The sequence below is a fragment of the Nesoenas mayeri genome (assembly GCF_963082525.1).
Source record: "Nesoenas mayeri genome assembly, chromosome: 1".
Classification (NCBI taxonomy): domain Eukaryota; kingdom Metazoa; phylum Chordata; class Aves; order Columbiformes; family Columbidae; genus Nesoenas; species Nesoenas mayeri.
The window spans coordinates 197152582-197178678 of record NC_137541.1 but is presented as its reverse complement, the minus strand read 5'-3'; the positions used below and the strand labels follow the sequence as shown (position 1 = coordinate 197178678).

The following is a 26097-nucleotide window of genomic DNA, read 5'->3' as shown; positions in this document are numbered from 1 at the left end:
TTATTTTGTGATTTTTCAAATTACATGACCACAAACTTATTTTGTTTATGGAGAGAATAAAACCAGTATGTCACTGCATTTGTGGAACAGGCAGCAGCCAGTTTGTCTTATAAACTGACACCTCTTTTTTGCTTTTTGAAAAATTCACATTTTTATTTTAAAAATCTACAGTTAATATAGTGAGAGCAGTAACACGTAAAAGATTGAAAGCACCAACTGCTGATGATTCCACTTCAGTATCTGTCAAGTGTAATTTTCCAAAGCATGCATGGAAAAGGCAACTTGCTCAATAACCCTTTGCCTCCTCTTTGGAAATATATTTCATAAATGACATGCAAATATAAAGGAGAATAGAGGGGCATCCTACTTTGGTTTTCATTGCAGTCAGTGTTTGGTTTTCTGACTTCTCTTGCACTTACGAAAAGCACAACTACTGATAAAACTAAAAGTCACTGTTATGTGGTAAACAGTTGCTGTGTGTTAGCAAATTATCAGCAATGGATGTATTTCTCATTTCCTCTCTTTTTCCAGACTTTCCTTCTGTTCCTTCCTTGACTTTAGCATAGAGCTTATTCTCTTTTAGCTTCCTATGACTGTGGAGATGTCCAAGGGAGTCCTGGGAAAATTTGAAAAGTTGGCAACAACAAGGCACAGATACAAAGTGATTGAGGACCATTGCACAGTGCTCTAACTTTTCTACTCTGTAGAGAAATATTCAGTCGTCAAAGTGGAATTCACTTACAAATGGCAGAATTGCTGAAAGGAATTCATACAGAAGTGTGACATAGTCATGACTATTTTTTGCCTCCAGTAGGATGGAAGAGCTACTAACAAAATATCCAAGTGATCATTTCAACTAGTATTATCCAAAACCTTTAGCCTTAATCTTCCAACTTCTCAGTTATAGAATTTGTGGTTCGCATAGCTAGCTGAAAAGTGATTCATTAAACATAGCTAAAATGAGTCAAGACAATTTGGGCTGTGCCTACACTTCATGTTATGCTTTGATTGGGAACCTTTTTGAACTGCTGCTTCTATGACCAAATGACCATTTTTGGCATAATGCATGTGGGTTTCCTGACTGCTCAAGAAACATTGCAAAAAATGGCTGTTCTTCAACAACTTCAGTGGCTTAATAGCATGACAGTTTTAGAACAGAATTAATAGCTGAACTGCCCAAGGGTAAACTCTGCCACCAGAATGGTGTGTTTGAGTATTATTTGTTGGTATCATTGTAGCACCTGAGAACTGTAGTAAGAGAAAATTATTTACACATAGAAGTACAAAAGGAGGAAACCATCATTACCTAAAGCGATTGCATCTACATATTAAGCAAGAGAGCAAAAAGAAAGCAAAAGATCTGAGAATTCAGTCATATGGGGAGACATTAAGAGTATTCTTAATGTCATGGTGGTCTGATCATTGTAAAGCCTTCTTGCAGTTGTTATGGAAAAGCAGTATATGATGGAATATAATGAGGAGACTAAACACATGCTCACAGGAACCTCTCCTCAGCTTGCAGAACAACAAAGAAGAAAGCAGAGTTGAATTCTGGAAAATCTAGTAAGTAGGCATGAGGTTAGCATCATTGATCGTCAGTATCTCTAAAATAAATCATAATTCTATAGAGGTAGGTCAGGAAGGGCCTTGAAAGTGAGTAGAAATATTTAAATTTGATGCAATGAGGAAAGAAGAGCAGGGTAAAGGAATACAAAGAAAGGGATGTAATTGCCAGAACAGTGGGCTGAAATTCATTGAGTAACATTATGGATGGATATGAGTGAGGAAAAATTACATCTGTTAAATAATGTTGAAATAGCTGAGAAAAAGGATGTAAGCTATGGTGAGTTTACACTGTCAGATAGATACAATTCATTAAATATTAAGGAATTTAAACTGCAAAGATAAGTTTGTACGTTAGCTTGTTTAATGTGCTAACTTATTAGAGAGTTCTGATGTGTAGGTTAAGAGCCTGCCTTATAAATAAGATGTGGAGTTTATGTTATTAGATCATTTAAGAAAGCAAATAGGCAGTTCAAGAAGGAAAATTATTCATGTTGATCCTGAGCTCATGAGGAAACAGTAGAAAGGCAGAGGACAAGTTTCAGTCTGTCAAAGAGACAAGCTGGAATAGCAAATGTCTTCATTATATGTATCGATAAAAGTGGCAAAATATCTAGGATAACAGAGACAGAATACAGTTTTAAAGGTTTGGGTAGAAACTTTAGCTGATACAGACAGGTAAGTGGGAAAGCAGACAAGGTCTGAGAGGGACCTAGCAGAGAAATGTGCTTCAAGGGTTTATAAGCAATGAATTCAGAGAGCTTGGAGGCAAATGGAACTAGCATTGATATAAATTCAAGCACTGATAGGGAAGAAAGGATGATAACTAATGTGTGTGTTAGACTATATGCCCGTATATGCATATTTATAAGCTTAGAAAATAAAGGCTATAGCCCAAAGGGAAATACTAGTAGTTTGTTGGCTGGGTTTTTTTTTTGGTTTGTTTTTAACTGTAGCCTCATTGCTGCTTTCTTTTTATAGGAAGTATGTGGGTTGTTTTTACAGTTTAGCAATTCTTTGAGAGGGAAAAGGCCATAACACTGACTTAATTTATGAAGGGTCTGTATTAAATTGTTCTATTAGGGGCTTTGTTCCACTAATTATATAGGTGAGTGCTAATATAACTGGTTTATATTACATTTAAAATATAATATGCAAGAGGATGGATTTTTCTTTTCTAAACCTCCTTTGTTGCACAAAGAGATAATGAGAGCTATATAAAGTCCTGAAATCTTACCCAATTTATCCGGCCCACTATGTGAGCTAATGTAAGACTACAGACATACTGCACTGACTGCTGATCATTTTATACCACTTCTAATGCCTGGAAATGAAAAGAGAGAAATTAATGGGGAAATAAAGAGAGAAAATGGAATATAAATAATGTATTTTTTGACATTTTGAATCTTATCCTATTATTAGTCTTTTTATATGGGAAAAAAAATCCAATCAAAACAGACAAGTATTCAGATTTTCTGCTCTATCCTATAGACAGGGATTATAGAGGATACTCAAAGTGTTGCAAAATAATGTATGTTTGATAAGGATCTAAAGCAAACAATGAATGGGCACTAATACAGGGATGCTTTCCCTAGCTATGATGCTTCATGATACCATTATTATTTGTTGTTTATACTACAACAGTTAAAATGTTGTAAGCATTTCTTTCCTGATACATTTATTATAAGTCTAAAATTTGCTTATGAGACCTTGCTTTAGTCTAAGAATTGACTTCTAAAATGTGACCTAAATCATCTATCTCAGCTCATTTGAGGTCAAGGAAGGGGGGATAAAGATAATAGGATGCAGGAACATTTGTGTTCAAATAACATAAAACCTAATTTGATTTATAGTCTAAATTGTTGCACTTATTAATTATCTGAATGAGTACTTCCTCAGTAAGTGTGCAGATGACACCAGGTTGGGTGGGAGTGTTGATCTTCTGGAGAGTAGGAAGGTTCCACAGAGGCATCTGGACCAGCTGGATCAATGAGCTGAGGCCAATTGTATGAGGGTATGAGGTTCAACAATGCCAAGTGCTGGGTCCTGCACTTGGGTCACAACCCCAGCCAGCACTACAGGCTCGGAGAAGAGTGGCTGGAAAGCTGCCTGACAGAGAGGGATCTGGGGATGTTGATTGACAGATGGCTAAATATGGTCCAACAGTGTGCCCAGGTGGCCAAAAAGGCCAACAGCATCCTGGCTTGTATCAGGAATAGTGTGGCCAGCAGGACCAGGGCAGTGATCATCCCCCTGTACTCAGCACTGGTGAGGCTGCACCTCAAATCTTGTGTTCAGTTTTGGGCCCCTCAGCGCAGGAAAGACATTGAGTTCAGAGCAGGGCAGCGAAAATGGTGAGGGGTCTGGAGCACAAGTCTTACAGGAAACAGCTGAGGGAACTGGGGCTGTTCAGCCTGGCAAAAAGGGGGCTCAGGGGAGACCTTATTGCTGTCTACAACTGCCTGAAAGGAGGTTGTAGCATGGAGGGTGTTGGTCTCTTCTTCCAAGTAGCAAGTGGTGCGATGAGAGGAAGTGACTTCAAGTTACCCCAGGGGAGATTTAGATTGGATATTAGGAAAAGATTCTTCAAAGTTCTTCAAGTGGTTGATGATAGAGGTTCTTAGGCACATGGTGTAGAGGTGGAGTTGATAGTGCTAGGTTAATTGTTGGAGTCGATGATCTTCAAAGTCTTTTCCAACCAAAATGATTCTATGACTCAATTTAGGCCCTCCAAACTAGAGGAAATTCAACACAAATGTGGGCATTGCACCTGCAACAGAAAAACCTCAACAGTAAGCCCTGCCAGCTGATGGGATAAAAAAAGCTTTTCAGAAAGGGAGCTGAGGTCCAGATGTGTTGAACAAGAGTCAGCAGTGCACTGTGTTTGTTCAGCCTTAAGAAGAGAAGGCTCCAGGGCAATCTTATGACAGTCTTCAACTGCCTGGTGGGAGGATGTAGAAGGAGCCACACTCTTCCTTGTGGTGCTCAGCAAAACGAGAGGAGGCGGTGTTCAAAAGCTGCAGTGATGGAGCTTATGGTTCACTATTAGGAAAACTTCATGATGGAAGTGATGAAGCACTAAAATAGGTTGCCTGGAATGTTTCTACACTATCCATCTAAATTCAGGTATTCAGAGCTCAAATGGACATACCTTGAGTAACATACTGTGATTGACCCTGCTTTGAGCAGGAAATGCAATAAGATGTCCTCCAGAGGTTCCTTTCAGCCATAATTATTCCATGATTCTGTGACTGTGACAACAACAAATATGCACAAAATTCTTCATAACAGTACCAGTGATGAGCTAAACGCCAAGGTCTCCTGTGAACTCTATTCATAAGCAAATATCTAGTTTTAATTTTGTCAGTACTTCTGAATATTGCTGAGTGGAGGCATGGAGCATACAGCCAAGGATCTGGGATGGTCTAGGTGGAAATCATTTTCTATGTAATTCACCCAAAGGGTCTTTCCACAAAACCAGCTTTCCCATGAGGAAAAAATGTATGGCCGATTTTGGTCAGCATGAAAGACCAAGTCTGCAAAAGCACTTAAACACATAATTCCCATTCTTTTTCATAGGATTTTCTGATAACTTGTGATTCTGGTCTTAACATTCTTGGAGGTCCTTTTGAGAAATAAATACTATTTATTTCCTAGGGGTCTCCTTTCCTGTAATTTAAACACTTACATTTTAATAGAATCATAGAATGGTTTAGGTTGAAAGGGACCTTTAAAGATCATCTAGTCCAACCTCCTTGCCATGGGCAGGGACATTTTTCACTAGACCTGCTTGCTCAAAACCCCATCCAACCTGATTTTGAACACTTCCAGTGATGAGGCATCCACGACTTCACTAGGGAAACCTGTTCCAGTGTCTCACCACCCTCATCGTAAATCATTTTCCTCATATCCAATCTAAATGTACTCTTTTTCAGTTTTAAACTGTTGCCCTTCATCCTGTCACTACAGTCTCTGGTGAAAAGTCTCTTCCTTTCTAATATGCCCCCATTACATATGTTGAAAAGCTGCAATAGTCTTCCCAGAGTCTTCTCCAGCCCCAACTCTCTCAGCCTCTGACACTATTCTATGCCTCTTACCATTTTCCTGGCCCTCCTCTGGACACACTCCAACAGGCCCATGTCTTTGTTGTACCAGAAACTCCAGAGCTGGATGCAGGACTCCAGGTGAGGTCTCACCAGAGCGGTACAGAGGGGCAGAATCACCTCCCTCGACCTTCTGGTCACACTCCTTTTAATGCACCCCAGTATACAGTTGGCTTTCTGGGCTGCAAACATGCATTGACACCTCATGTCCAACTTTTCATCCACCAGAACCCCCAAGTCCTTCTCTGCAGGGCTGCTCTCAATCCCTTCATCCTCCAGCCTGTATTGATACCGGGGGTTGCCCTGACCCAGGTGCAGGACCTTGCACTTGGCCTTGCAGAACTTTGTGAGGTTTAATTGGGTTAATTTCTCGAACCTATCAAGGTCCCTCTGGCATCCCATCCCTCTGGCGCATCAACTGCACTACTCAGCTTGATGTCATCTGCAAGCTTGGTGGGAATGCGCTCAGTCACACTGTCTGTGTCCTTAACGAAGGTATTAAATGATGTTGGTCCTAGTATGACCCTTGAGGGACACCACTCATTACTAGTTTCCATTTAGACATTGAGCCATTGACTAAATTTTTGAATACAGCCATTCAGCCAATTATCCATCTAACAGTTCCTCCATCAAATCCATATCTCTCCAGTTTAGAGATAAGAATGTTGTGTGAGACTGTATCAAAGGCATTGCAGAAGTTCATGTAATTTGTATGCTTTGGAACATTCAGAATTTGGGAGACAGAGAAAGGGACACATTAAGTACTGGTAATGAGATTGTGCATTATAAAGGATACTGTTTTCATTTCTCTTCTTCCCCAGAAAACTATTAGAAACACTGGGTAGTTTGTATTAAGGCCATTAAAATATTTTCTTGTGTTTTAATTAACCTCTTAATTTACAAATGTGCACATTTTCCTTTTTAATTCTCTTTTAAATAGCTGGTTTTATGTTTTGATCTCCTTTCGCTGGCTTTTGTTGTTTTGTCTCAAAAACATGAACAGAGAAGTAAACTGTTTGGCAATAGTAAGTTTAGATTGAGCCTATATGAAATCTTACCAATTTCAGTCCCTAAATAAGATGGAGTTTTGTGGTGTAGACAAGGGGTAGAAGTACTCAAGTCTGTATACATTAATAAGAGAAGGAAAAATGCGATTTCCTCATCTTTAGTGTTTACTGTAGGCATTATAACGAATTCTTCAAAAGTAGTATTGAAGACCTAAAAGGCATGTGGAAGTGTTTCTTATGCATGAGTCACGCCTTTCCCTACCACCACGAAACATACTGTCTAAATGGATTTTTTTAATCCATTTGTCTTCCTTACTAAACACTTTAAAGAGTGACAGATTACTGTGTGTAACTTATGACATTCATTGATTCATTGGAAACTGTTGTTCTGCTTTCTGAGCTCACTATTTCATCTTTCTTCTTCCTACATATCAGAGGTTTTTTTACATGTTATAGATATTTCAAACAGCAGTGAGAGAAGTCTCAGGGGAATGTAGTCCTCATGAGGTAGTCATACCTCTGGAGAAATGAATTTACTTGGCTACAACCCTTGATTCACCGTGCTGTAGAATATGATTATCTCATGAGATTTCATGCTCAGTTATATTAAATAGCTTATGCATTTCCTAATACTTTAATGGTTTTGCATTTCTTCCTAAACTTACAACAAAAAAATAGTTTGTACTTTAAAAAGATCGTTGGTGTTCATGTAAATAATGCTAATCATGATAAATTAAGCACTTTTTAAATTTGGAGCATGGGTTATATGAAAAACTTCAAGCTATATAAGGGTGCCCAAGACTTCTAACCATGGCAATTCTTGTGACTTGTCTTCAGGAAAGGGCTTCTGAGAAGGCTTACTAGGATGATCATCACTATGCACAGCCTGTGTCATGAGAGGAGAGTAAAAAGGCCCTTCTGTAAATAAAAAGTGATACATTGAGAGAATAAAAGTAATAGAGGAAGTGGAACTTTTTAAGCTAAAGGACAGTGTTGATTCAAATGTGAAGCAGCATAGAAATGGCAAAAAATAAACTAGTGAATTTATGTTGGAAATCAGAAGATTATTAACCAAAAGGGGAAGAAGGTTGTGGAAAGCCACCAAGTGAGCTTTATGGAGAAAAGACTGTGAAGTACTTTTAAAAGGGAAATTGATGATTCTTAGATTTTGTACAGGTGTTTTGTCAGGGAATGAATTTTACTTTTAGTGTTTGAAACAGGAAATATGTATTGTTCTAATATAGTGTGCTTCCTAGTATAGTGTTTCTGTATCAACTTATTAAAAAGGCATATATACCCTCTTAGGGAAGATATAATATCCAGTATTATATAGATAGGGGACAGAGATTTTTGGTAATTTGTAAATTAATAATGGTAATTTTGGGGTGATCAAACCCACTTTTTAGCTTCAAACCTGTTGTAATGATAAATACTATAGAATGCTTTGTAAAGACTATAGAGTATAAATCAGTAATCATCAATAACCAGTCAATAAACTGCGTAGTACTGATAATACAAAATAAGAACTTCTGCTGGTTTACAATTACCAAACTTTTTTCCCTGGTCCAAGGCTGTGTATTTTATTAGTTTTGCAAATGTCAATGTCATTGAGGAAAAATCAACATTATCTGAATAGTCTAAGAAGAGTCCAAGATAAATACAAAGTGATCCTGTTCAAATTCTCCATGAACATCTAGGATTTAATTTTGTAAATGGAGGGTCAGTAATGTTGTCTGTCTAGAAAGACCACTAAGGTAAAAGAAAGATCAGGCTGCTAAGAAGATAAAAACCAAGAACTATCAAGATTTTATGCACTTGTCAAGGAAAAGTAAGTTTCTGAAAATGAGTCGCCTGACCCTTGAGGGAGAGTCCAACATGAAGATAGCTTGCAAATACTGAAAATTCAAAAGGAGCGACATCAGGAAAAGATTCCATGACGTTTATTTATAGGATGTGCCCACTTTATTGCCTGCTCTTTCCAATGCTTTATTTCCTGGTAAATTTTCTTTTCCACTTTGTTGACAAATCCAGACATTGTGCAAAACCACAGAGTGCCAATCTAGTAAAAAGTAATTTTACACTAGTATTTGGGTATCTCAAGTGACTGATGGTACCTTGTAAGTTCATTCTTTGTAAGTCATACTTTCTAAGTTTGTCCTGTACATGCAGCTTTTAGTACAAGTTATATTGTTGTGGAATTTCACCTGTGACATTCAGGGGAACCAGCATTTGGACATGTCTGCTATTATCATGGTTACTGTACAAAAGGAGATTCCCAGGAGCCTTTCCAGGATGTAGGTAGAAGTTCCCAAGAATGATGCAGGCATGGGCACAGGCCTTCTTTACACAGAAATGATAGGTATTTTACCACATTTTAATTACACATCTTAAATGCATCAGGGCAGGATATCTGTAGCTGACTTTGTAAAACTTTAATTGAAATAAATCTCCAGGACAGAAAACCAAAGACACAGTGTAATGGAGAAGCATGGCTTGTAGGTAAGAATGTGCAATAAGATATCAAGAGTTATTTAAAAACGGTGTAGCTTTCAGGTTTGAGTATTGCTGTCTTGCAGCGTAAAGACCTTTTCTGGTACCAGTTTTGAGTGGTGTGAGACCACAAGTTCAATTCCTTGTGGGTTTCAGTAGACATGCAAGTCTGGTGCCTGGAGCAAGATACTGTACCAAGAAAGAAAGTTGCTATTTCACTGAATGTTGAAATGTCATTTTGCTGCAAGTTATCCTTAATAAATTCTAACATCTCCCTGGTAAACATTTTGTAGTGTTTGTCTGTGTGCTAGGGTTTTTTTTAAGTTTCTTTCCTACCTAGATATTTACTATCTTGGATATTAAGTGACTGAGATCATTCCAGGGTGGAAAAGGGCTTTTGCTATTGCAGTCTACTGAATATGCCATACACTTCACCTGTGTAGCTCTCCTCTGCCAGGAAATAACTAATATTGACATACTGACATGCTGACAATGAACTGTCATAAATGTCGTGAATACTTGGGAGAAAAACCTATGCTTTATCTATGGTAGACATGTCTGGTCATGTTTGAAATGTTCAGTTTGCAAATAAGGCATGTCATTTAAAAATCAAAATCTGTCCCTTCCTCTCTTTTGGAAATTATTATAAAATATATACAGCAGCTTTTTAAACTATACTTTTTGTATGCCAAAACTGTGCCACACATGTTGTGACCATCCTGAAGCTGTGAAACTGAGTGTGTATGAAAGATATAGAAGAGAAAGTTGCACAGAAGAGGTCAACATTCAGTCTAAAAAGTTAAAACAACTATTTCTGGAAAAAAAGTATAGCGAGACAAGATATAACATAGTGACAAAACATAAGTTCCAGTCCAGACTGTAATTTGTGATGTTCATTAGCCATATTCACCTATAACATTAATATGCTTTGTGACAGGACTGCAGTTTGAGTGTACAGTACCATTCCTCTGAAGAAGGGTTCCCAACCTGCCTGCCAGCTGTGAAGACTAGGGTCTTATTTTCCTATCTGGTTCTTTGCTAGCTGTCACTTTAACTTCTTCTTTGTCAGTTACTTTTTCACCTGGCACAGAATTAGTTGTACACTTAAATTCCAGTTAATGTATTCAACGCCTTTTGGAATTAAAGGCTCTCAATTTTAATTACATCAGATTTCGAATATTGGACTGATTTCTTCTTCCATGAGTAGTTCCAACTAAAGTCAATACGAATATTTTATGAGTTACGCAACAGGATTTGTCCTATCTTTTGTAAGCAATCCTAAAAAAAAGGCAGTATTTATAGTATTTCTCTGGTTCTCATTCTGTGAAAATTCAACTTAGAATATGGGCTGTGTGGTGACTCATCTGTAATGTTGCAAAAGGATGACAGAAATAAAAATGCCAAATAGATTAGCTAAATCATTTATTCCTAAGCATATTTTAAAACAAAATAATATTAATAAAAATAAAGACATATACATATTCAAATATGTCTAATTTGTATTGTATTTTATATTTTGATCATCATATTTTTAAATTAATTACTGAATATCCATGTGAAAGCAAGCTGTTTTATTTTCAGACTAAGTGTGAAAACTGCTTTTGAAATGTCGACCTAATTAAAAAAAAAGTGGAAATAAAGAACTTGCCCTACCTTCAAGTCTGATGGGTTTCCGAAGTTGTCTTTTTTGAGACTTTTCTGCATACATTGTATGGCACCGAGGCCTTTGAGCACAACATAATTTATGTAAATACAAAGAATTATTCCCAGCAGGGTACCTAAAATTTTATTCACATTCTCTGTCACAGGGAGTATTGTAGAGGGCCTATGTTGTATTTCATGTTAGTTTTCTTAGAATCAGAATAACCATTTTAATCATGAAAATGAATTCTCATCAGACTCTTGTTGGAAAAGGATTTCTTCATTTAAACTACCAATAAATAGGAAATATTAACATTTTCAGACAGAGATAAAAACCCTAAAGAAATACCTGTGAAATAACTACAACTGTTTCTGTTGCACAAATATGTCCCTAAATGAAGCCACTAAGGCTTTTAAAGTGTTTGTTCAGTGATACACAAGTCAACATGCCATCATCAATAGAATGCTAAATGTAAGTAAAACTGGTATCTTGTACCATGTTTTTCCATGAACAGACGTTTTATGTTTCTTCTTCGTGTCTGTCTTGAGCAACCTTGGGAGACATTTGAAACATGGTGCTTCAGGGAAGCTCCAGTCCATGGAGGCCGCCAGGCCCTGAGACAGAGGTCTCTCGGGGGGAGAACCCCACACATGAGCCCTTTGCAAATTCACACCCTCCTTCCAACTGCAGCAGGGCCTGCACACAACTTCTCACAAGGTTTTTCGATAGAAACATCCTCCAGTGTGTAAATATTGAGATTGTTGTCCTCCTATCATCTCCAATGTTAACAGCTCAGCAGGGAAACTCCTGCTGCTGCTTATGTCTGTGCAAATTGTCTCTCATAAAACCATCTCATAAGAGGCATAGGCAAATGTCCAGTTTCTGTAATGGTGATGTTTGTTTATTTATAATTAATTAGCCTGAAATCTGGCTCAATGACTTAGAACCAGATTTAGCTGGTAACTTTGGCAAGAGGAACGAGGTCACCCTGTCTCTTGTACTTGGGGAGATGGTACCATGTACATCTCAGCCTGGAGTCACAGCCCGAAGTGCCGTCTGAGCCTTCCTGCAGGCTGCCGGGAGGCACAACTTCAGTAATACAAGCAAAACATGGTGTGCTTAAAGAATTATATGCAATTTTACAGCTGTAGCCAGGTACCTGGGAAGCACTTAAGGATTCCCAGCGAAGGAGCTGGGTGTGCTATCTGCTCCCTTCCACTTTGCTTCCAGAGAAAATGCCCTCAAGTATTAATTGTGGCCCACTGACCTTTTTGGAATAGCATTTCAGTCCTTAGGTTGCAAAGGCTGGACATTGCTGCATGAAGCAGACTGGAAAATTTAAATCTGCATTGTATCTCTTGAGGAAAATAAGACAGTTGCGGTAATTTATGCTATTTAAGATGCTCTGTTATGAAATAATATCTCATCAGTCACATTGAAAAGAGCAGTGGAAGCAGAAGCCAAAACATGTAAAAAAGCATTAGTGGGAAGGAGGTTTTTTCCGCGTTAGTTTTTGAGCAATAAGCATGGAGTTGTTCCAGGCAGGAATTTATAAGAAAAGTCAAGATAAATTAAATAATATTGTGTAGTTAGATGGGTTAGGTTATCATCTCCTTTTTCAGAAATAGATTTAATTTCCAAGTACAGCAGTAGCAACCTCAAAAAATGTGGTGAAAGTGAGATTTTTCTGGTTTTACAACTAGTACAACTGAAATCAGACCCTATTTAATATTTTATTTTCAACTTAAGGTACAGTCTAAAATGCCAAACATATATTCTAGGACTTATAAAGGACTTACAAAGTATTTTATATCTATTTATCAGTTACTGGGTTCTCACTTCTCATTCCTCTTAGCTAGACGGAGTCCCTCTGTTGTATTTTTTTTTTCACCTTCTTAAGTTTTTTCAGCCACTTCCCACACTCTGTGCACCTTTTTTTTTGGATATTCTTTTATAAACTACATAGCCACTGAAGCAAATATTGCAATAAAATTTTGCCACCTCTCTGATTCTTTATACCAGGCTGCAGAGTAATTTTCTCTGTCTTTCTCAGCCTTGGTGATATTTTAGCATTGTTTTTATGCTGTGGAGCTACTCTGGATGGAACGATGAAGACTATACCACCCAGGACACTCTCAGTCCTAATGATCATGACATGATGGCCTCAGGGCCATCCAGTGACACATGCAGAGTCCCATGTTTTGCAGCAGGGAGGGTGGGTATCATGCTACTATTGAGCTCCTGGGGAACAGTTATGGGAAAACCAAATTACAGCTTTTATTTCTATTCATAGAAATATCCTAAATTGAAATATATAAGGAATGTCCATTTTTATTAAATGCTATTTCCATTTTTTTGAAACATTTGTCGTATTTTCTTCTGGCAAGTCCGATTTAAAAAATCTCACTGATGTTCATTAAGGCTTGGGATGTCACCAGAGTGCACTTTTCGGTGAATAAACAGCTGTTCAGGGAAGGAAAAATACTCAGATCTAAAATGAGCAAAGTTCTTAAGACGATATGCTTTCAAAAATGGTCAGTGCAAGTGCCACTGTATAATGAAACGTCACAGGCACTTAACTTTTATGGAGCAGTTATTGACTGGTCACTGTGTTCATTTTCAGACATTAATGCCAAGGTCAGTTAAAACTAACTGAATTCCAGATCAACAATATATTTAATACAAGAAACTTGCCAGGATTTTATCACGATTTTCTATCCTGGCCTGTTTTCAGACAGGCCAACCACAGCTTTTAATGTCTGTATTCTTTTACCTGTTATCTTTTCATTATACCTCGTCCATTTCCATGTTTTCCACTAAATGTCAGTTCCTGCAGCTGGAATTTAATTTGAATTGTTAAATACATTCATTCTACCAGAGCTTTGAACATGAGTTTATGATTACTTCTTGGAATATAGCTTGCCTCAGTGGGACATAATAAATTAGTCTAATCATATAGTGAGTACTTACTTCATCCTGTGTTTGTTCCTGCTAGGAACTGAAATTGTCTGTGTAATTGTATGCAAATCCCTTCACCAGAATAATCAGAGAAAACCTACATGTAACTGCCCATCCTGCACAAGAGAAGCATAAAAGTAACCTAACTTTTAATTGTACTTAAATGAAAAGTTGTGTCCCTCTATGTAAAAAGTAGGTACGAAACAGAACTTAAATTAAAAGGCATGTGAGTAGCAAACAGATGCTTTGCTAATATTGCAGGCTACTTTTAGTCCTGCACAGTACTATGTTAATACTGTTCATGGCATTGAACCTGAAAAATAATAGTATTGGGATTTTTCATTTTAAACCTGGGGAGATTTCTGAAAATACATGAGATAGATGATAAGGGGTTTTATGAGTTGCCCTCAGAGAGTGCCTGCTTCCCTTCTGTGCCTGCAGAAGGAGGCTGGAGTAAGTAGCTCAGACTTAGCCATCAAGCTTTGAATTGAGATAAATTCTCCTGTAAGTCTCCTACTCCAAGGCATGTTTTATATATTGGCCTCAAATCATTCTGATTTGCTGCTTTGAACTCTGTCAAATATTTTAGCATTAATTTTTTAAGAAGAGTTTTAGTCATGTAGGACTTGTCCAGTGTCCTGTATAAAGATGGTATTATTCCAGCCTTCAACTTCCTTGTTTCTCTATTCAAGTACCTACATATTACATTAGCTGTCTTACTCATAGCATTACTGGAAAAGATTGGTTCTGCCTATCTATGACTGTGATAATAGTGCTTGTGAAGACACTCAAATGAGGCAAAGTTACAAAGTGCCTTTTGCCCCATCCATTCTTTTCAGAGGAGAGATGAGAAGAGGAGGGATAGGGTAGAAGAAGCTGAAACAAACTGTATTTGTTAATTTTCCTCCTTTAAAAATTCTGTCACTGCTTTGTATGCTGTTTTGCAGAGATTCATATTAAGTATTTATATATATACATATATATGTAATATAGAAGAATTTATTAAAATGTTTTTTCACTTTTTGGTCTTTTTTTTTCCTTGTAGGATTTTGTTCTTTTCTAGAAATTCAGGTTCTAAGCCATTTTCAGGATTTAGTTGAGAGCGATGCGTCAAGCCCCTCAGCTGAAATGCCTGGGAGGTGCAAGATTATTCAATATCATTACACTTCAATGAAAGCCAGTTTATTAAATCTTTGGATGTTTCCCAAATCGTTATTGCAGTCCAAAAAGAATGAATTGCATCTTAATTCTGGTCTATATCAGAACTAGGAGTTAGTTTTATGAACTGGAATAAAATGACAGATCTTTAGGCTTATCTGTAAACTGTTAGTTGTTCGGTGGGGGGTGTGAAGAGTGTCAACTTTTAATAATTTCTTGTCTGTGTGTAAGTTTAAAAGACATAGCAAGGCTTATCCCAGATGTGTTTCAATCAATAGGGAACCATATTATAGTCAGAGCATCCAAATTTTACAACCTTTCTTCTGAGGACATACTACATTTTTCTGAAAAAGTTAACTACTTGAGAGTACAGATTTCAAAAAGATCTTAACACAATTGAAATTTAAAATCAGAAATAATGTGCCTGTGATCTACAAGTAGAACTTAGACAAGGAATAAGATACTATAAATTATATGCTGTGTAGCCACCAATAAATAGTGACATGGCCACACATGCATAGAGGTAGAATTAAGGCTGTGACTCCCTTAAAATGAATGCTTCTTGGTGCGAATGCTTATTGTTTCAGTCCGAAGATTGTTCTTACATTTTCCTCTCATGTATGTATTAAAAACAGCACTCCATGAATGCTGATAGGCAGAGATTGTTGGATATTTTGTAGTAAAATACTAGTTTTCTAACACATCCCTATTGAAAGGAGGTAGAAGTTGTGGTATCAAGGTCCTAATTTAGTGCCCAGAGTCAGTTCTGTCCTAGGGCACAAGAATCTTACACGCAGGCTGAGGCAGATGCCTTGTGAGGAAAAGTAGTACGTGACAATATAATTAAAGACAGTGCCATAATACACTAATTAGAATACATTAGGGTACTGCTAATTTTAAGATATGCCAGCTCTTGAGTGCTTTAGCTTGCAGTCTTAATATTATTTGACATGGTTCTTTTGGATGTTGTTTACACAAAAGTCTATGTACAATTTTATACCATTACAGGGCAAATAAAATCCTATTAAACTGAGACTAGAGAGGTAAGTTGTTGGGAAGCTAGCAACTTCTGGAAAATAATTTTGCATCAATGAATATAATATGTGAGGAAGACAATTAATTAGTATCAACATTACAGGCTATAGGTTTTAGTGAAATGAAGAATTTTTATTTTAAGACATTGCTCTAAAGAAGAAAAGCTTAAGCCATAATGTATAAAATCAAGGAGCATTTACAACTAACCTGGATATTTGTCAAATAAATAGTAATAAGAACAACAAAGAAAAAATGTAATAAGTTAAATATTTGAATATAGTGTATTTACTTCCAAAATAAGTTCAATTCTTCCTGTTTTCTCTCCTTTTTTTAAAAAAAATACTGAGACACATCAGCCCTAATGATCACCCTAAGATGACATACGAGATAACTGGTTATTCAGAGAGACTATATACCCTCTATAGTTACTTTAAAATGCTGGTCTGACAGAAAGTAAGCCTAGCCAGCTTAACTGCTGGTTTTTGATTGTGTTGTTTTTTTGGTTTTTGTGTGTTTGTTTGGTTGGTTTTTTATGGTAATAGTTTGTGAGGTTCTAATAACACTCAAGTTACGTACAGTTTCTGATTTAGCAGTCAAAGTTCTGTAGTAAGAATTTGACAAAATTTGCTGGGAAAGTGACTTTGTTGCTGCTTGTAAACTTCAGAGAAGCCAAAGACTTCTCACCTGAGCCAGCTAAATAATAGGCAAAGAAAAGCAAAGAAACTATAAAATGTTAACAAAGCACATAAATGTACTTTTGACATATATCTATAAGTATGCTTGTATGTATTCATCTCTGTGTATGCTTGTCATAAGAAAGGGTGCTGCATTTGACATTAGTTTGAAGGCATTTGGTAAGGTGGGAAGGGTAATGCTATCTGAAAACTGTGAAAGAACAAGAAAAACTATCAGTGGGTCTCCAGTTTCCACTCATCTCTATCACTTAGTGTTTTGATGAGATACCTTTACACTCTGTTTCATATGAAGGTTGCAGACTCTGAAATGCAAAGAAGGGGAAAAGTCTTCCTGCAGAGTGGGTGTAGCATAAATGGGACCTGAAATAGCCTGAATCTTTGTTCATGAATTCCCATTGTAGAGGATGCCAAACCTGCTCCCATATGCTCACTGAAAGCATGTAACTTACATTTAAGGTTCCTTTGTTTTTTTTAAGGAAAAAAAAAAAAAAAGGTCACGTTTGCAATATATTGAAAGCATTTTCTTGTAACTTTATGTCTTCATCAGGAAAATAGGATTAGTAAATACTGAAGATGAATTTGCACAGGTACTGGCCTCTACAGAATTAAGGGAAAGGAGGACAGAAAGTCTGACCATTAACTACTGTTAGAGCTTGTTTTGGAGGTGTCTCACAACACCAAGAAGCTATTCAAGGTTATGGATCTCAGGGAGGCAATAGACATAAATGCAGACTATAAAGGATCCTTTATCATCAAATATTCTGAAGTATGACAGCAAAACAGCTGTCCAGGAGATGGCTAAACTGGATCCATCATTTCCTCAGTTTTGTTTCAGAACCATCTGTAATAAAATTATCCTGGCCGTTGATAGTGTAGATGACTTAATTTACAACCGACATCATAACAGATAAATTTGAAAATGCACAGAATTTGGAAAGCTAATTAAACCCAAACTTTTTTTTTTTTTTTTTTTTTTTGTAAGAACAAATCACATGAAATAAAAAAAAAAAAAATCCTTGCATCTCAAAGGAACAGATTTTGTAGACATTGGGAAAAAAAACAGATGTCTCATTCTAGAATGATTTTTGCACATTTCGGATGAAATTTTGCTAAATGATTGTATTGGGTTTGTGTGGCAAGATTTCCCCTATGCCCAACAGAGCCAATGCCAGCTGGCTCTGAGATGAACCCACCGATGGCCATGGCCAAGCCTATCAGTGATGGTGGCTGCACCTTTGGATAACATATTTAAGAAGGGGAAAAAAAACAACACATGCACAACAGCAGCTGGAAGAGAGAAGTGAGAGTATGTGAGAGAAACAACCCTGCAGGTGCCAAGGTCAGTGAAGGAGGAGGGCAGGAGGTGCTCCAAGCAGAGATTTCCCTGCAGCCTGTGGTGCAGATCATGGTGAGCCTGCCTGTCCCCCTGCAGCCCATGAAGGTCCCATGGTGGAGCAGATCTCCACCTACAACCCAGGGAGGACCCCACACCAGAGGGGTGGATGCCCAAAAGAGTTTGTGACCCTGTGGGAAGCCCACACTGGAACAGATTCCTGACAGGACCTGTGGCTCTGTGGAGAGAGGAGCACACTCTGGAGCAGGATTTCTGGAAGTGCTTGTGACTTCCTGGGGGACCTAGGCTGGAGCAGTCTGTTCCTGAAGAACCCACATTGGAGAAGTTCATGCAGAACTGTTTCCCATGTGAGGGACCCCATGCTGGAGCAGCAGAAGAGTGCGAGGAGTCCTCTCCTGAGAAGGAAGGAGCAGCAGAAACATTTGATGATCTGACTGCAACCCCTATTCCCTATCCCCCTGTGCCACTCAGGGGGAGGAGGTCGAGAAATGAGGGGTGAAGTTGAGCCTGGGAAGAAGGTAGGGGTGAGGGGAAGGTGTTTTTAAGATTTGGTTTTATTTCTCATTACCTTACTCTGACTTGATTGGTAATTTAACTAATTTCTCTGAGTTTAGTCAGTTTTGCCCATGATGGTAGTTGCTAAGTGATCTCTCTCTGTCCTTATCTCGACCCACGAGCCTTTTGTTGTATTTCCTCTACCCTGTCCAGCTGAGGAGGGGAGTGATGGAGTGGCTGATATAGTGACTTTGGTGAGAACCTGGTGTCCAGCCAGGGTCAACCCACCACAAGGAGTTAAACAAATTTTGTCTTGATGAAATTTGTAGAACACCAGTCACACACTTGAACTCAGAAAGAATATATGAGGTTCACTGTCAAATAAAGAAGCATTAAGTAGTGATCCATTCCAGTTGCAGGTTTTACCAGTATATTTGTTTATGACTTGGATGAAGAATTCCAGAATACAGTTGTTAAACTTGCAGATGATAAAAAGTTGAAAGGGTTGTGTGCACTTTGGAGTACATCTGTAAAATACATCACATTTTTACCAGTGCACTTCAGGAAAGACTTGGATCAATTGCAACATATCTGGAGGAAAGTGAGGAAAACTGTCAGAATCCAGACTAAAACATGTTTGACAAAGAAAACCTGAAAGAATCATGTTTCAGTAACAGTAGTGCAGACAGAAATGAAATAGCAGTCTTCAGTTATGTAAACCATTGCTTTAAAGAAGAAGGGAACAAACTGCTCTACAGGCCTACTAGAGATAGGACAAGAATGAGTGGCTTTAAATTGTGCCAAGAGAGACTTAGGTTAGACTTTAGGTAACATCTCCTGATGATAAGGATAATTATGCAATTAATATATTTGCTAGGAAGTGACTCTTTAGACATTTTTAAGGCCGAAGAAAGATACCTGTCTAGAATGATTTAAATATAATTTATCTGTCTTGGGGGATGGAGGGAGAGAGAGGAATACATGGGATTATTTCTTGAGCTGCCTGTCTTATTTTCCAGTCTACGTGTCATTTCTGTGAATTAGAACCAAGAAGGACTCAGAACACACCTGTAGTTCTAGCTTTTACAATATTGTCTAAATTGATGAGATTGTATGTACTTTTTGTTGAATGCTCTGTCTCCAACTCTACATGCAGAGAAAATCAGCCATGCAAATGAGTTATTGTGTGTCAAAGGTTATATGATAGATTTTCTAAATCTTAGTGATTGTGTTTGAATTCTGAAAGCTGTATACTGACCAAAATTTAAAACAAAACCATATATTAATAAAAAGGGGTTGGTCATACTGAGGAAAACTAGAATACAATTGAGTTTGATGTTTGTAGCTATTGTTGAATGTACATTCATGCATCAGTCATACTGTAAATTTCTTGTATGGTTTTCATCACTATAGTGTCTGGGTTCATCTCACCAAGATTTGGCTAGATAAATGGTAGTTATTTTCACTAAACCTCATGTCTAGACTCCTTCAGTTATTCATTGGAGAAATAGAAAAGCACCTCTGAGATAGATATCTAAGAAAAAAAAATGCTTTTTTTATGGGGTATATGTCTCTCCTTTGAAAGCCTGGATTATTAGCTTAGACAACTACTTTACAGACAGCTAGAGCTAAGTGACATGAATCCAATCCTGAATGTCAAATATATTGGCTTATCCATACTATCATTTATTCTTCACTTCTGCTGTGCTGGATTTATAACAAATTTATTTCTTCTTCTGATCCTAATATGAATTCCAATAGATGGAAGTAGCATTCATAAAATAGCTCCAGCATTTCGGTGTCTGTGGCTGTTGGGATCATAGCTAATCTTGGGAATAGGATCAATTCCAATTTGAAAGTTAATTGGGCCCAGAAAGAGAAGAAAATGAATTTGCATCTCAGTAATGTGCAGTATATGATCCTCATCCTTGGAAAAGACCCATGTTCATCAGAGATGTTTTCTGTTCCTGTGGCCATAACAAATAGATTGCATATTCTGCTTCCAAGCGTATTAACCTGTTAAGTTGTGTCATTTGGTATTGTCAGTCTGCTAGCCAGGGTAAAATACAGTAATAATATGTAAATATTGCATCCTCTTCATCATAGAAAATCAATATTAAGTTATTTCTTGCACAATAATTCCAAAATAAAAAATATTACTGGGTGTGCTACTGTTTGGAGCAAGCAGCCACTTTGCTTTCTCTCTCTTTGCAAGGCCATCATGAAAGATTGCATGCACTTAGAGGAAGTGGTTTCCCAGAATGAAAAGGCTGCTGGAACATTAAAATTATTGAAATTTAATTATAATACTGTAATTGATTGCTGAAAAATTTCCAGTGAAAGCAAGAAAGCAGTAAAAGAAAAAAAAGAAGGGGGGGGGGGGATGGAAAGGAAACAAGCCAAGCATGTGCATTCCAGCAGAAAAATAAGTCAAGAAAATGCTTCTCTCTTCAGTTTATTCTGAACACACTGAAGAGATTTAGATATCAGATTTTACTTTTCATTTAAATGGAAATAAATGAAATTAAGTCATCGACTGCTGAAATTAAATTGGATAGAGGAAAGCCTAGCTGGTACAGCAGAAGACAAATCAAAAACCTGAAAGGCCACTGAACTTTTAAAATCAAAAAGATTACCTGTGACTTCAGCTACTTGGGTGGAGGGTGGTTGTGTATAGGCTCCAATTGCAGCAATGTTGCAGTGACTAAGAGGAATCCTGGGCTCCCAAACTCCTGCACTTACAATGTATTCTTAAATACCCAAATTGGTCAAGGGTTTTACATACTTTTGCCTCCAGAAGACATCTAAGTCTCTCTGAAGATGTACTAATCTTTCTGAAAACAGACATAAGACCAGAAGCACATCTGACATAGGTTTTGTGTGGCTCATGCATTTTGCAATGGAAAAATGCCAACGGAGTGTGGAATAAGGGAAGCGGCATTAAAAAAAAAAATCTGAGATTTTGTTTGTAAGGTATTTAGCTGTAGTATCAATCCCAATATGTAGATTTTCTGTGGTAGGTGTCTCCCTCTGATTTTACAGGAAAAGAATAGAGTAAATCTTCATGTTTCTTTGTTTTCCCAACATCATGACTATGTGGTATCTTTTTGGAAAAAAAAAAAAATAATAACAATATGTTAGATTCTCACAATTCCACCTGACTAGAGAACAGAAAAGCAAGGAGAGAAGCGATTAAGAAAACGAAGTCATTGCAGACTTTCCCTGTCTCTGGTTTCGTTCCAGTGTATTGAGGTGGAATTGGTATTACTGGTCCTTAAGCAGTTGTCAGTACTATCTACATTTAAGTAATTACCTACAAAAAGCAGCTGTGAAGCTTATTATCTCAGGTTATTTGAGGAAAATTCTTCAAAATCCTGATACCATAAAGAGCAAAAGAAACCATTCTTGTATATAGTGTATTCGTGTTTAGTAAGGATTCGTCTGTGTTCCCTGGTGGTTGTATTGGTGTTCTATGTTGTTCATAGATTTGCTAATTAGAACACAAACAAAAAAAAAAAGTCCAAACAACCTCTGGGAAAGACCAGGAGCTTCTTGATACAGACCTCCAAACTTATCTTACTTTTATTTATTGACATAGACCTAAACATATTTTTAAATAATGTTGTTTCAAAAAACATTGATTGTGTAGCTCAGCTGATATGAGTTAGCTTGGTTTTTTTTTTAGTTTGCTTTTATGCAACAAATAGTGTTCCACAATACATAGAATGGGATGTACTCAATAAAATGAATCATTCATCTGTCTGTAGCATAACTGAGGATAAGCAGCGGATAACCAAAAAATAAATACCTATAAGATACATGTCTACTGTCTTTACTTGACCAAACATCTTTCTGAAATGTAACCATTTTGTCTAAACAGAGATGCTGCGCTCAGTGTCTGAGAATTACCCCAGCTCAGTTTCAGGGTTTTTTGTCTTATAAAAAGTTTGCAGCTCTTCATACACCTATTTATTTTTTTTTTCTCTGTTAGCTGTAGCCAATTATTTTGGACAAATAAGCATTCTCCTCAGCATGACTTGTTTTTATGCCAGCTGAGGCTGTGAATGCCTTTATTCATTCTATTTAAACTCCACCCTTGTCAGTCTATTAAAAATTGTTCCTGCACCCTGAATAGATAACTATGCAACTGATTACTTGCACAGGGATTCTGAACTCTTCTGATGGAGATGTTGCACCATATCCAGTTTCTACCATTTAGCTCTACATGAAAGACATGATACCGTAAAAACTCACATCTGCATGCCAGCTATTGACAAGAAGCTACAGAAGCTTCAAATGCCTAAATGAAGGCAGTTGCTAATGAAATGTGGCAAGTGAAACCTTGATCCAAGGTAGAAGAAAAGCTTTTCTATGTGTTTGTTTGATATTTGTGGTGCTTTATGCTGGGATGAATTCCCAGTTTGATCAAAACACATCTTGGTAAAGTTGTCCAAGCAAAATAAGAACGGAATGAGGGGATGTCAATTGCTGTTACAAACACCATTCATTCTGAATCAAAGAAAATGTTAATTTGTGTCAGGAAGCTGAATTAAGTAAAAGTTGACTGCCTTTTTAGCAAAGATCAAGTCAAAGTTACAGTGTAATTGAAGCAGGAACCCCTGTAACACTGTAGTAGTTTTAATGTATGGCTATATTTGGAAATGAATAGGAAATGAAGCAAGAAATACAATGTTTGGGAAAGAATCTCATCATGATTTGCAGAGATAATTACAGGCAAAAAGAGATTGAATATAGCAACAGGAAAAGCAGAATAATTATGCAGCAATTAACAGGAAAGCTGTATGGTTCTTTGAAAAAAATAACAGTGATTGGGTTAAAAATATATGCTGTATACAGAAATGGTTTAATACTCAATACATCAAGTATTTTAATTCATTTCCTAAGATAAAATACTGGTTCATAAAATAAATGTCTCATTTATATGATAAAATGTTATGCATTTTATGTATGCATTATAAATGTTTGTATTTTTATCTTTAATATGTCATCTGAATTGAAAAAAATAATAATAAATGTTCATTTCAGAGTGCTACTTCCTAATGGTAAGAAGATACAGATTTTAAGTTAATATTTCAAGGACTGCAAATGTCACAGGAGCCAGTAGAAAAAGATCTTCTCCTGGATTTGCAAGAGAATTAGTGTCTCATGCATCCTGAATCTTTACATTCTGATAAAACCGTTGTCTACATTTATTTTACTGGAGGCAAACTTAGGTTTTGTTGGGTTTGTAGGTCTGCTGACAATTCATCAGTTAGCAACGGCATACTCCAAAACCTCTTTCTGACATGCGACTTAGAAAGATTCCTCTTGCAGTCTGTGGAAATGTCTGATAGTACTTTTTATGGGGAAGCTGTCATGTGCTGTCATCTTCAGGTGCATTAAAACCACAGCTGGGGGTCACTGCACTCAGGCATGGAACCCTCTTGTAGAGAGAGAAGGGAGCCACCACTGTGTAGCTGCATCACTAAGGATAGTTTTTGAGAGGTGAAATCTTTAATTTAAACCTAGGGGGAAAAAATCAGCTAGATAATGAGTAAAAAGCCATGATATTTTGTGCTATGATTCTAGATAGGGAGACCTTCTCTGAATTGTACCATTTGTATCAGTATGTCATTGACAAACATATCTGTCCTCCTTGTCTTTCTTAAACATTGACTCTGGATCTGAGGTGTGCAAACTTCATTGCTTTGAACATATTCACCATTTATTCTAGATAAAAGATGTAATTACACATGCTTCTTACTTCAGGAACTGGTTGGGCAAGTAAAGGCTAGACTTGCAAGCTGTCCTGAGATATGTCACAAGCTCCTCGGCTGCCTCTGCACCGCTCATCCTCAGTGAGAAAAAATTAGAAGAGGGAAGAAGGCAAAGGGCTGGTGGGTCAGGGGACACTGAGGCTGTGGGCAGGGAGCCTGCCCTGTGAGTCCAGGTGGAAACTTCTGTCAACGGGCTCAAAAATGACAAAGGGGACATCAAATACTGATAAAGAGCAATAATCCTGCCAGTGGTAATAATTAATGCTGCTATAGTGCCCTTCATTCATTGACCTCTAGGCACTCTACACACATTGATTAAAGCTTATATAGGATCTCTGAAATAGATCAATATAATTTCTATTCTCACATCTATACTGGCATATATATGTATAAATAAATGAAAAAATGAACTCTTATTAAGAAGCATTAAAAGCGGCTTGGATTAAATGTTGACCAAAAAATTCAACAAAAAAAAAAATGTCCAACCAAAAAAAAATGCAAAGCATTTGAATGTCTAACATACTACTTTTGTAATGTACAAATACTTCTGGGAACAAGTAGGCTCAGATTTTCTCTTCACTGTATCATGAAATGCCTGGATAGAGAAACCTGTACAAAACCAATCTGAGAAGTTGAGTACTTGACTCTAAGAGTTTCTGTGTATAAATCATATGATGATTATCCATAATGCTGAGAATCATTCCAAGGATTCTGATCACAGCAATTGTAATTTCCGTTAATTGCATACCGTGCACTGATTATGGCTAGCAGCATAGGTAGAGATACAGTTTCATTCCCTTCCCTGCAGGAGTAAATATTAAGAGACGTAATATTGATTAAGGGCAATTCCTATTCAAAAAATACAATACTTGTGTTACCAATGTATTGTATCCTTTTCTTTTAGGTTATTCAATACTTCAAGCTATTATGGAAAAAGCGGGACAAAATAGCTGGCAAGTCAGTGCCATCTGCGTGGAGAATTTTAATGATGCCAGCTACAGGCGGCTTTTAGAAGACCTGGACCGAAGGCAAGAAAAGAAATTTGTAATAGACTGTGAAATAGAGAGGCTTCAGAATCTCTTAGAACAGGTAATACCTGCTTTTAATGTCACTGTAAGCACATTACTGAAACTCAGATGAGCTACCATTCTGCATTGCATTTTGTTTATTTTCTTGACTGAAATGAGGTTGCTTGCTCTTTCTCTTTGTTTTTCTTCATGGGCCTATATTTATCCATCTGTTTGCCAGCTCGGTCAGTGCAGTGACCCCCCCTTTCCCGCTCTGCGTGTCTGCGGTTGAAGGATGCCGGCAGTCAGGGCAGCTGCACATCTGGCCCCGCATCCCAGCACCTCCATGCCTGATACATCTCGCATCAGAGTCTTAGGGCTGACAGTGTAGCTTAATTATCAAAATTCCCTCAGTCTGTACCTTCGTGGCAGTAAAGCTCAGTTTTGTCTGAAGAAAAAAAATCTTACTTGAATCCAGTGTTAACTTTCTATTCACCATATATATTTCTAGCCATAAAATGCTTTAAAATTATTATTACAGATATTTAAATTTATAGTTTTATTACCTTAGCAGAGTATTTATGAACATAAAGAGCAGTAGAATAAAGATGCTATTGAACTGGGAAGGAAGGTCAGGATCTTCCACCATTTATTCATGGAAAGCTGCTATTGCATAAAGAAAATACTAGGCCAGACAGACTGGCTTGCAGTGGGTAGTACCTATGTTGTGAATATAAAGTGAATATAAAATCCTACTGCTCTGATGTGGCAAATCTATCTCTATATAGTGCTTATGTATGAGCTCTTTCTTAA

At 37.3% G+C, this 26097-nt stretch overlaps 1 protein-coding gene across 3 annotated transcripts in view; it reads left to right on the top strand.

Annotated features, from left to right (window-relative positions):
• Positions 1-26097, top strand: part of GRIA4 (glutamate ionotropic receptor AMPA type subunit 4) — a gene marked incomplete at its 3' end in the record, with an annotated part of 225109 nt that overhangs the window by 105301 nt on the left and 93711 nt on the right. For all 3 annotated transcript variants that reach the window (XM_080339862.1, XM_080339863.1, XM_080339864.1), the window contains exon 4: positions 25182-25366. In XM_080339862.1, coding sequence (XP_080195988.1) covers positions 25182-25366 — 185 coding nt within the window. The remainder of the gene's footprint in view (positions 1-25181; positions 25367-26097) is intronic.